Raw genomic sequence first — 13415 nt, 5'->3', positions numbered from 1 at the left:
CTCTTCAGCCCCTTTCAGATCTTCAGCATCTACAACACAAATACTGTAAAACTCCCTATCTTTTGTATTTTGTCTGTTGTCTACATCAAGATAGGAAAATGTTGGAGACATCTCTCTATCTGAAGTTGAAACTTTTTGTAAGCAGTCACTCTTGCAGTCTTTAGCGTTAACTGTTGTTTCATTCTGCCTTGAATAGTCACATGTAACTGCGTAATCCCCCCAAAAATTTCTATTTAAGGAAATTTCATCCTGTAAACCTTTGTCTACCGTGTCTGGTACATGCGAAGTACAAATATGATCAAACAAGCAATGCTCTTCTGCAGCTACATTTCCATTATTAATATTACTATTAATATTTTCTACATAGTTCATATGCCGACCTTTAGCACTGTTAGATTTTTTAGATGCTCCTTTTTGAATAACCGTATCTTTCTTTTCTTCAGTTTTCTGCAGATTTCCATACGTACCAGAGACCTTCAGAAGGTGACTAAAGGAATTAAAGAAGCCAAAAGGTCCACCATACGTTCTCCTAGAGCTCTCACAAGGAGTATTCTCCATGCTTTTATATGATGGATATTTTGCTTTTCTATCCCACACCCCAAATTTTGAATTTGATGCTCTGCAATCATTGTTATGAATATGTTCAATGCCGACTACTGCAGCAGCCCCATTAGCTGTCCTTCCCCCTGTATGCAGATCCTGGCTTTTCACAGTTCTGAAAATCGAAGATAAAGTTTTACTTATCCTTGACTTTGGTGCTTCCTCTTCCACGGATTTTTGTAACAAGCTGGTTTTCTCCTCATTTGTGCTGTTACTCAATTCTTTACTGAAGCAGCAGCCCATGTTTAATAAGTCGTGTCAGAGGAGTCTTCTCATTGCAAATCACCTTCCTTTATACACTAAACTAACTTTCTACTGCTACTGAGGAGACAAGCTAACACCCAGCTGCCAAAAATAGCACACTTTAGAACCATGCCATGGTTCATATGTCATTGCCACTCAAAGTCCAAATCCCAGTTGCTGAGCAATGTTTTGGTATTTCATCATATTGCACTGTAATATTCAAGCCAAATAATCCTAATGAGATTACAGTCCGTTTACAACTATTACCAAGCCTTATGAACTTCCATTGTTTAATTTTCTGAAGAGCTTCCTTTATCCAAATCATTGGAATATTTAAATGAGATCTTTCACAATGTCCATGTGTGCCAAAAACATGCTCACCTTCATATTTAATACATCTCCCACTTCCTATACAAGGATAAATGTATTCTGGCTTCACATGTTTAAATCCATTTGGAAGACTAAACTAGTGGAAGCTATTAGATCAAACATACTTTGGATAATTTTCTCCTTCCCCTCCCTTCCCCCCAGAGTTGAACCTACACCAAGATTACTTCTTTAGGAAAAGCAGGCTAAAGATAGATAAGGCCTCATGTACTCCATTGAACAGTCATTGTACATTATCAGAAGCTAATTCTGTTCAAAGCCTTTTTTTTTTTTTTTAAACTTATCTGCACAAAAAAAAAAACCCCACAAACCCAAACATAAAAAAAACCCACCCCCACACACACACAAAAAACAAACCAACAACAAAACCAAAAACACACACACCAAAAAAAACCCCAAAAAAAGAATACATACTCCCTGGGGGGGAGCTTAAGATCCTCAGCCATCTCATGTTACTGTGGCAGGATCAATTATACCCAACCTTCAAAAAAACTGTGTACTCACAAAAAAACCTCAGGTGGATTTAAAAGGTAGCTTGACTAAATGCTACTTCTTCCAAAAGTTTGTCCCCAGTATAACTTGTCTCTGTTGTGCATAAATAACTTCCTTCTGACCTCAGAACAATTAGAACATGTTTACACGCATGTATTTACATATTGGAAGACAGCTACTACTGTCAGTTCTTTTACTTGCTAAAAAAAGTGCTTCTGTTTCCTCAAAAATAAAAACCCAGTAAAAAGATGGCAACACCCAGCAATCTTTTCTGCTCTAAACAGTTGTTCTCATTTGCCTTTACATATCCCTATATCGCTCAGACCTCCTCTCAAATCCATTGTTGCTATTTGAAATTTGGACCCTATCTTTCAGAGATCTTGCAGATTGTACCACCACAAAATAATGCTATTCTGTTACTTAAAATATTGAAAAAGCAGAATAAAGAAAAGATAGACCCTTAAATTCTATTTCAATTGTTCTTTCAGCTGTATGTAACCAGTTATTTTTCAGTTGGTTGTTCACCTTATGTTAAATTTAATCAAGATGTACTTGAACTAGTTTTAGCCTGGCAACTTGCCTTGTGTTCATATAGCAGTACATAGGGGTAACTAAGGCTAAATAAAGTAGTTGCCTTTCAACTAATTAGTAAGAGATCTATTTTGATGTCTACTGCAACCTATGCTTGCAGCATAAAGGCTGCCTAAACACAGATCCATTTTCTAATAGCCCACTATCATTACTTTTGATTGTCATTATACTTTAACAGCTGCCTTCATGGCAAGTCACATAACCTATACAAGGCTTGAGACATGATTTAGTTTTATCTGTGCTGTCTGTATGGTCACCATCACACTGCAAGATTTCTTCTTTGTTTCCAAAATTCCAAGAAAAAACAAAACCAAACCCACCCAAACATCTTTACCAGATAAGCCCACAGTCACCTCTTCCTTTCCATCTCCTTTGCTTACTTTACTTCTGACAGCAAATTTACTACTGTCAACACAGAAATAAATTACATATCACTTCCTCTTTTAGTCATTCGTATCTAGTCAGTAAATTAAGTGCATATCTGTGTAGACTAATGAACCAAAAGAGATGCTTTTGCTATCCCAAACTGTTCACAATGTGATGATAGTAACTTGCAAGTATACAAGGCAGTACTGAGCATGTGCAGAAGCACTCCAGAAATTCAAGTGTTTCACTTCAGTCTACAGGGCAGACACTATGAAGTGCTCCTGCAGCAACAATAGTAGAGTTCACATTTAGCAGCATAACAGACTAGAGGTGAATTGCTCTTCCTTATACAGCATGAAATGCTTTTCTTCTCTGAATCTTCTGCAAGGTATTAGAGTAATTTCTTATCCTGCTTCTCTTGATATATACTCTAACAAAAAAGTGCAAATCTGTAACATAGCTGTCAATGTAGCTTTTTCTCCCCAAATATTCTGCTCACAGGACAAATGAATCACAAAAAACAATGTGATTTAGATTCTTAAACACAGATGACATTATATCTAGAAGCCACATAAAATTAAATACTATAGGCAGACTCAGATTTGTATATGTGAAAGAAACATATTGGCTAACTTTCAGGGGAAACCTATTCACCACTAATCCTCTGACCATAAAAAAAGATTGCTGAATAGGCCAGGGAATACATCCCCTCCTCAGCAAGTCTGCTCTGAAATTGCAAAGTAAGGGAAGACGAAGACTACCCTGCCCCCCCCCCGCTTATCCAATATGTGAAGCCTCCAAGTGCCTCCAGATACATTGTTCTTAAGGATGGGAAGTCTGATGCACCATTGCTGCCATCTGCTGCATTTTTTTTAATTCTCCCGTGGGACAAAGTTATTCAACATGCTTGGATCCAGACTTAAAACTATGCCAAGCCACTCCTCTTTAGCATTCCCTGGAACCAAGAACACGGAAAGGGGGAAGGAGTTACTTATAATAGCTTTTTTGAAGAAATGCCACAAGCAAACAACTCAACTGGCTTTAATGTCAGCATAAAGTCACAGCAATATTGACAAAGTTTAGAGCTACTCAGAATACTTTCATCAGGTAAACAAATAGCAAGGTTTTTTCCCCTCTGTGATTTAACTATTACTAGCTACGTGCTTTCTAGAGAGGAACTAAGTGCCTTTAAGAGACAGACCAGGCCAAAGTCCACTTTCCTAGTGCCTTAACAAGCACTTCTATCAACTAATTGGGAGAAAATGAGTGAAGCAGTTCAGGCAAGCAGACCCTTCTTCCAGTTTTCCCAGACCTTCTCCTGATGTGCAAAGGCACATTTTGTACTTGTTCCTTCAGTTTTATCTAAGAGTTCCAGGGATGCTTTCTATTTTCAAGCACCTATACTGCCCATTAAGTCACATTTCTCAATGCTGTTTATTGTGGGATCATCATAAAAAAGGGGTGGAGGTAACAAACTTAAGCAGAAAATGACACTGGTGTTATGCTACATCACCTGAGATTGGTTGCTTAACTCGCAAGACTCATTAAAATCCTTCTGGCTAAGCTAAACATCACCACATGACTTGAAAAGCACTCCAACAGAACTTGTGCTCTGCCACCTCAGAGCCTAGCTCAGCTGAGGAGTGGGTTTGCTTATTTTAGTGTTTTGTTTTCTTTTTTCTTTAATACATATTTTGGGCTCTGCTATATTTTCTCATCTACTCAAAGCCTAAATAGGTTTTTCCCTCTCCATGAAACAAAACTGCTCTGAAGCAGCACTTTCATAACCTGAACAACTTTTTTAATAAGTACTTTAGTCCTATGTGCTGCACACACCTAGGCAGAAGGCAAGAAGTCAACATGACTTATTAACAGAAGTATACCTACCCATCTACTTTCATTTCTATATGTACCGATTCCTTGTCAAGTGTTTATCTCATACACAGTCTTAGAGACCTAAGTTTTAAAGTACAGTCTAACTTTAGTTACAATAGCTTAAGTCAAAACTAGTCCTTCCAATCTTCTGGCATCTAACTTCAACTATCCTTTTTCTACAGTAAAGTCATGCAACTGTACCTAGCCCTGACATACATACATACAGGCCATACCTGATGTCATGCCCACCTCCAGTTAAGGCAAAAGAGAAGAACATCATCACAAAAGACTTTACTATGTCACTACTGCAGGTTTTTGTGAACAGCTGGTTTAACTTTCCCTCCAATATATCAAGGTTAAATGGACTTATGTTAAGATTATCTTAAATTATCTTAAATGTTAAGAGTTTAAATACACATTTTACACATTAAAGCAATTAAACATTGGATTAGAAGTCAACTACAGGTGCAGAACTATTCAGCACTTTTCTTACAGTCTAACCCCACAGTAACATGACAGAAACAACAAACAATGAGCAGTATTGATCCTTCATGACACTGATACCATATATGTTCAGTTTAAGTCTAATGCTCCCACCTCTTGTTTAAATCTATTCAGGATTTCTTGAATTATTAAATGTCATCTCGTTATGCAAACTGTTACTTAACTATTAATTGGCACATACTGTATGTAATATTGTGTATTGTCAAATGATCTGAAGATTATAGAGACTGAATTTTCACTGGATCCTATACTAAACTAGTAAAGTTAATTTCCTCAGTCCCTTCTACAAGGCTTACTCTTGAATGTGTTGCGAAAGGACTTCTGATTACCATAACCCAACAGCTCTAAGCTTAAGACATTCTTCCATATTACATCCTATGAAAAACCTTTTAGGAAGTACAATTAAGTTCTCCACCATGGGATTTGGGTCTTCGCCTCTTCCTCAGAGAGTAACCTCAAATTTCTAGTAGTGAAGCGTCACTCATAAAAAAGCGAACAGAGAAGTGAGTCAAAAGGCAGGGAAGCATTTCTTAAACATTGACTTCCCTGTGTTTAGGGAACTAAACTAGACCAGGTCTAGTCTGACCAGGACTTTCTCAGAAAGAGTAATTGTCAACCAGGATACAAAAAAACCCAAAACAGCTCCAATGACAAGGTGACAAAGTGACAAAGCCCACCTCTAGCTTAGAAAGCCAGAAATACCAGTACATTTCACTCCCAAATTTATCAATGCTAAGAATTTGCCAATATCCTCAAAATCATCTACCTCCAACTTGTAAGTGTATGCTACTATTAACAAGATATTTATGAGGATCCTCAACCTGTCAACTTTCCTCTATAGACTGGCATGCAAACTACTGAAATTCTGCTGTTAAACTACTAAAATCACCCACATTCAAGCAGATCTGTTGTTGGAAATGAACCATACTAGGCTTGTGATCAATCTACAATTAGGCATTAAACAGCACATAACTTCATAGCTACTTCAAGGCAGAAGAAATTACTTTGCCACCCTCACCATGAGGTTAAGCCTTTGAAAACTTGTTAGTAAATAAGTGACCACAGTATCATTAACATACACAGCCCTGGAAAGTGATTTCTGTGGCTTTCCATCACACAAAACTTTTAATTCACTCACTACTATCTGTTCAACATTGCTAACAGCAGAACATGTGTTAAGTTTTGCTCCTGTCAAAGAAAATTGATGGAACTAAAGACACAGCTAGGAAAATCTAATTATTGTTAATTTTTTAATAGTGTTGATGTTTAAAGACATAACAACTTCAGAATTAAGACTAGCATAGAGGGAATTATTTTTCCAGGATCTACAGGGGTGTATTAAAATTTTCAGTAGAAATTCCACAACTTTCTTCTTGAACTGCCACAAAAGCACTCGCAATAGGTATCACCAGATCCCAGTAGAACAGCATAGCCAAAAGAACTAGGGAATGTAATTCAGCAATCTTTTCTCAGTCTATAAAAAAAATACTCCTAGAAACCTGACTAGATACCATGGCAGTATGGTCCCATATCAAATACGCACTGAAGCAGGGAATACCACAAGCATGAATCTATTCCTTTATGCAGTCTAGTCCTCTGATCTCAAAATAATGAAGACACACAAGAAAGAGCAGGTGATTTTCAGTTAGTCTGAGTACGTACTTGCTAAATGCAATTGAATCAGGACCTCCATTTTTCTCATTCCTATCATGTTTTGGGAAAGATGACAGTGTCTTCATGATCTTAGTTTGCTAACTTCTTCCTATAGCCCATGATGATTTCTCAAACTACAGACTTGTACCCAAAACTTGTAAGTGAAGACATGAAGCACTGGAAAAATTTACTCATGCAAGTGTGCCATTATGGAACAGGGACAATCCTGAAAACACCATTTTTAATAGAGTATATTGGTAATGATTCTCATACAACAGAACGACCTTTTGATGCTGTGCATACAAGAATATGATAACGGTGTAACTGAAAAAAGCTTAGCAAGTCTCCCACTCAAGCTTACACACTGGTTTCTTCACATTAATGCCTCAAGTATGGAGTGGGGGGGGATCACAAAACTATGGCACGAAAGTACAGAAGTGGGTTCAATTTTTTCCTCTACTATCAAATAGACAAAATTCACATGTCAGAAGGTACAACAGAGCAGAAGAGATGCCCCCCCCTCCCAAAAAAAAAAAGGGGAGGAGGGTACAGAAACAAATAAAAACCCTACCAGCTTGCTTAGCAAAGAAGAGCACAAGTTCAGAACATTTTCAAAATGCTCCTTAGTGCATGCTGCAACGTAAGTTGAAGCAGCAAGCATTTTCTGCTGCTGCAAGGTTAAGCTGAGGTAGCAAGCATTTGCCACTTAGCATAGCACAGGCTAAGTGCCTAGCAGAACACACCAAAACCAAACCCTTTAAGATGTCCCAAGAAGAAGCATTCCTCCCAATATGCAGTTAACTCTCAAAGATGAAAATAAAGCGTTATGAGTAGAGCATACACACAAATTATGTAACCAATCTTCTTCAAAACATTTACTGCAACATATAAACACAGTACTATCTGCTGTATGATCTGCCAAAAGCACCCCATAAAGCAACTTCCTGGATCCTGCAGAGTAGCACAGAAGCAGCAGCACGTGCCATTTGGCAGAACTAACTGAGCAAAATTCCTGTTACAGAATGCAATTTCCTATTTGTATGGGTTTGTACTTTTTTCAACTTACAGATCCATGCCAAGTGCATTTCCTGCATTTTCCTCACATGGTAATGTGTGAGCTACAACCTAACTCAGAAGTCCTGCATAGCCTAAAAAGCCTTGTACCTTAAATAAGTGCAAACTGTTGTAACTTGCAGTTTATTTTAATCCCCCATAGGACTAAAGAAAAATTAAGTCCAGGCTCCTACTCGGTGTGGAGAATCAGCCACCTTCAACAGCTCTGTTACAGCATTTTATGTTGTAATGCTATCAGCCAACTGTCCTCTAAAACATTCTGAGATACAATTTTGATTAAGACATAGTAAAAAAACCCTGTTTCATTCAACACTTATACCAGGGGAATATGTAATTAAAATACTTACTAGATGAGAACCGTCTTTAACTTCTTGTACTTGCTGCACCTGCGGTTCAGCCACAACTTTAGTGTCCTGATCAGAAGTCATGAGCTGTCTGCTTTTTGGCTGCTCAGAGAGAACTTTACTGGTCACCTTTGTAAGCTGCGGAAACAGAAAAACAAAAGATTCTGTAAGTGGTTGTTGAAATTCCTGAGAACTAACAGCCATTCCAGACCTGTCGTGCTGATTCAGACCAAAGGTCCAAAGAACTTCCACGCAACACAGTTAGGATTATGTGTTCAGAGAAAATGTTATGGCAAAAGGAAAGGATAAAGTGATCTCTCAGATATACTCAGTTCCCAGTCACTGGCTGCCTTGGGAGTACAGACAAACACCTGCCACAGCAATGGGCAGGGAAATCCACTGGGAAAATTTCACTTGATTCTCACCTTAATTATTCAGATTGGTTTTCAAACCATGGCTTCTTCACACCACCTGGTAGATTTACTTCAGTTATTAAGGAGCATTTAGTCACAAACCAACCTTTGTCTTCAAATACTCTCACAGTCACTTAATCATTGCAAATTTCAAGCATGTTACAACAGTTCTGCTAGATTAGTAACACTCAAGTTTTTTGCTCCATCATCCTTAAATGTTATTCTATTTGATTAGACAGGTAGAAAACTGAGTAGAGTTGAAAGTCTGACAGTGACTTCACTTCAAAATTTGATGCTATTATTTAATATTGTTATTTTTTAAAAAAACCCTGTTCTTATAAAACAAAGCAAAATAATAAAAAAAAAAAACCCATACCCAGGAAAAGCCCATTTGAAGCATGAAGTCTCAAAGAAAATACCGGGGTTTAAAAAGCAGTGTAATTTTTACATTTTGCTTTTCTAAAAGGAATATGAGCAAGTTTTAATATGCTTTTTGTGTTACTTCTTCACATGGAAGTTCCAGTGCTACATCTGTAACAACATGCAAGAGAAATGTATTGCCTTCAAGTTGGTGACAACTTCAGGATGAGATTCTCTACAATCTCCTTAAGGAAAAAATAAAAGGTAAATATTTGGAGCACATGGATGATTCCATTATTTAGCAGATAAGATCCTTTTAGAGAACTTGAGCTCCAAATGACTGAAGTATTTCTTTACAGCCTTCCGTGGAATCTCCTCTATGCTATATTCTGAAATGGACAAAAGCAAAAGCCTTTCATACAACTGATGGAATACATTCCAAAACTTTCACATAAAATTATGACATTCACTTATAAACCAATTTAAGCATCTGTATTATGGGAATATGCAGAAGATAAGATGTTTTGCACACACAGTTGAAGGAACCAATATACAGACCTTCCCAACAGGACAAAATACTCAGACAAACAGAGTGAAAAACATATTTTTGAAGGCAACACATGCACTGTATCACTGTTATGTTCCCGGAAGTATTTTTTCCTAACACCCTGCCTCTCATCTTGGAATGGAAACTATTTAAGCAAGGGATAATGGCACAGACAAAAAACAACACACAAAAAAAAGGCAATAAAGAAATTACACTGTCCTTCACATACAGTCTTACACACACATGAACAGTCTACATGGCAGAAAGTCTGGAATTCATTCAGGATGTTTGTATTTTATAAAATAACAAAAAAATCATCCTCAGGGTGAAAGCAAGTACTAAGTAGCTAGACTCCATGTTCCTCAAACCCACGCTCTAAGCACATTAGCACTGCGGAAGGTGTCAAAGCTTCTTGGAGAATGCTTCTGTTAATATTCTGTAAAAGGCACTGGGTTTATCCTTTTAAATTCTGGATTAGTATTTTACTAAGAAGAGCAAAAGACTTCTTAAACTTTGTCTTTGCTGTATATAATCTCCACTGCTGTTCATACTAAACTTGATCATGCACATTCATCCAGATTCACAAGCTAAACCTAATTTACAGAAAGACAAACATGTTTGTCAGCAATTATGTTACCTACTCAGCATTTTGATCCTCAAATCAATGCCAAGGTACTTCTTTGCATCCTTCTGTTGCCTGCTTCTCCTTCACACATTCCCATTCCCTCCTAGGATCATCCCCAGTCATGCTGCACTCTCTTCCATTCTCTGGTATGTAGTGTTAGCACCAGTACTTTGTAAATCTATGGACTGTGGAAGGCAAACAGCTAAGATCATGTGAGTCTAACAAACTGAAGTTCCACTGCACATACGTACTTTAAAGTATTTGCTGACTGGCCATCGATCATAAAATATTCAGCTAAATCATTCATTTCAGCTGAGGGTAGACAAGTTGTTAGACAACTTGATAGACAGCACACAACTGCAATGTGCACACTGCAACTTCAGATTACTTGGGCAAGCCACCAGCAATAATAGCAGCACATCATTCTACTGCTTTTCAGAAGTCCTTTAGATGAGATTATACAAGACATTTATCACAGGCTAGGTCTAGATAAAAGTTCTGGATAACTCTGTTTGGATTACTCAGAGTAATAATCATATTCTCATTACACAGATTTGTTGTGACCACACTAAACCCACTTACCTTGTGAACAAACTATTTCTAATAACTACAATGCTAAACTCGTATTTTTAAGTTGCATTTTGATCACTGAGGATCAATATGGCGCTCAAAACAAGTGAGATGATACTGTAATAAGCTGCTTGAAAGGATATTCAACTTGCCTTCTAAGTCCCACTCTTTTAACAACAATCAACTATTGCCTTTCTGCCAGTGAGTAAGCCATATGGGAAGACCCCAAACACAGAAGGAGTTTCCTTTGTAATTTTCTCCTCTTAGTGTATCACACTGCTCCAAGTCTCCAGGACATCAAGTGCTCTGCTGCAAAATCTCATCTGCTGTGATGCACTTCAAAGCGACTGCACGTGCAGGGCTGTTCTGGAAAGTTAGTGCCATCAACTTTTCCACTTACCAGTTGCTACTTACCAGTCTTTTAAAACAAATTTATATGACTGAAGGTTTCCATAACTATCATGTCAGAGAACACAGTGTTTGTTGAAAAGGCAGTGTTACTTCAAGGAGAGAAACAATAAAAATCACAAAGTGTTACAGGCTCTTCACAGGATGTGTTTTAGCATGTTTTTCTTTAGTACTGATATGCATCTCCATACTCAGGTTTATTTACAGAAACCACAATCAATATGTGGTAGTACTAGAAACTACAGATCAGGAGTGATAGTTTGGAAGACTGTTTATCCTCTTTTGATGCTAGTTTAATAGTCAAATTGGCAATCAAGTTAAACGTGGCATTTGAATGCAGCAGCAATAAAGATTATCATCCTGCTGAAGAGTTAACTTGCTCACCATTTTAAAAGATGCACTGAATTGCTGACTGGTAAACCCTATCTTTGCATAAACATACGCTGCTGCAGTAAGTAGGAGACATTCAAGGGAAAAACACAAGTCAACAGACCTATTTGGGACAGAGGTAGCAATACCTACAGCAGAACACGGAGCTGTCAGAAGTAGACTGCAATTTTTTTCATTCAAGTTATAAAAAAAGAAATAAACCCTCAAGAAAAATCTTCAGGGGCACACAATCCCTTAAATGTGCTTTTAAAGAGTAATCCTACTCTACAGCAAACAGTCATGAAAAAAAAAAAAAAAAAATCAGTGTCCTCCACTAATTATGTCTAGTCACAGTCTACAGAATGGCCAGAATGGCATTTACGAATTGATTTAGAAGGCCACAATCAGAGTTTTGTAATATTATGTATAATTTCAATTCTGTAAACACATATAGGAAAACTCTATTTTTCCTTCTGGCTTGCCATTTGGTCTTCACACAGTAATTAGTCAAGTTCAACAACTTCAGATGTATTATGTCAAGAGCAAAGTTACTTTCAAGACACGCAAATACCTATTTCCACAACTACCTAATCCCAGAGAAATCACATGGATTTTCCTGAAGTTTAGAAACCAAGCTTGACTGCTTTTGATAAGTAGGCAAGACTCTCATCCCCCAGAAATTTAGAATACAGGTAAAAACTTGTTTCTTTAGAAAGCACACAACTTTTAAACATGAAGTCCTTAATGTCCTCAAAACTGTAATACGCTGATCGGTAATCGCAACAGGAAGGAGAACAGCACCTTAATACAGTTGTTTTCTCAGTACGACAACAGGTACAGTACTCTACTTGTACACATCTGTCCCTGCGGGCACCTACTCAGCAGTGTTAAATCTGAGGAGTTACAAGAATATTCTCAGGAGGGAGTGAGACCATCTGGCCAAGCACAGGTAGCACATATTTCAGCCTACTGGTTTGCCTCTGCAATATCCACAGCCACTTTCACAAATAAGAAATTGGTTTGTGGATGGGTTTTTTTGTTTTGTTTTGCTTGTTTGGTCTTTTTTGTTGCTGAGGGTTTTTTTAAGTTGACAGCATGTTTCTTTACTGGCAAATATTTTCAAATCCATCTTGTTATGAGAATTTCATCACTTTAGAAAATACCAGATACAAACTAGCAATAGCCCACAGCATATACTGTATGGCCTATACAGATAGAGTATACATAACCATATCGTCACTTCCACCTGGGTGCCAAGCCAAGCAGAACTGGGATCACTCCCATCCAAAAGCCACATGTGTGCATGAATTGCGGTACCAACATCAGGCTAACACACTGCATTTTAGTTCAGGTTTAGGTATTTTATAGTACTGGCAGTTAATGTTCAGCTGTCTGATGATACTACTATACAAACAGCATTGCTATACACCACAACCTTGCAACAGCTTGGAAGAGATATCTACTAGATTATTATATAGCCAACAAAACCACTACTGCCCCCACCAACACTCCCAAAACCTCCCTTGAAAGCAGGGGTATCAGGGCCTACACTTATTACTAGTCTCTATTTTTCCTAATTCATATTCAGAGTGTGTTTTTATGCAGTCATTTTTGCTGTCTAGTTACAAGAATATGAGTAGCAGTGTGCTTTCTCTCAATCAAGCCAGTCAGATAGATCTGTTATTTAAAAACATGTAAAACCCCAAACAGTGCTCTAGGGCTGAAATCTTGCCTGCCAACTTTCAGCCCAGAGTAATCAGCCCTTAAAAAGAGATTTACAAATGCGAGTGCTGACAACTAACTTTCACGCTGCAAACAGCAACACCATAAAACAAAAAAGCTCATAGAATAAAAGATCTTTTCACTGCTCTTCCAGTAAGCACAAACAAAAATAGATTTGAGTTTGGCTTTGTGCAGAACTCTTCCTAGCAAACGTTTTAGAAACTTTAAACACAGACTAAGATGAACTTTTCAGAAGGCTAATACAGAAATAC

At 37.7% G+C, this 13415-nt stretch overlaps 1 protein-coding gene across 7 annotated transcripts in view; it reads right to left on the bottom strand.

Annotated features, from left to right (window-relative positions):
* The window catches only part of LARP4B (La ribonucleoprotein 4B), a 61365-nt gene that overhangs the window by 34592 nt on the left and 13358 nt on the right, over positions 1 to 13415 (bottom strand). For 6 of the 7 annotated variants that reach the window (XR_013958934.1, XM_080639501.1, XM_080639504.1 and 3 more), the window contains exon 2: positions 8133 to 8267. Coding sequence is in view for 6 of the 7 variants with exons in the window: in XM_080639501.1 (XP_080495627.1) it covers positions 8133 to 8213 (81 nt within the window). In the remaining variant the exon portion in view is untranslated. Of the gene's footprint in view, positions 1 to 8132; positions 8268 to 10090; positions 10260 to 13415 lie in introns of all 7 variants that reach the window. The other variant, XM_080639502.1, reaches the window with a different exon arrangement.

Source organism: Psittacula echo, assembly GCF_963264785.1.
Source record: "Psittacula echo genome assembly, chromosome: 2".
NCBI classification, from domain to species: domain Eukaryota; kingdom Metazoa; phylum Chordata; class Aves; order Psittaciformes; family Psittacidae; genus Psittacula; species Psittacula echo.
This window is presented reverse-complemented; position numbering and strand designations above follow the sequence as displayed.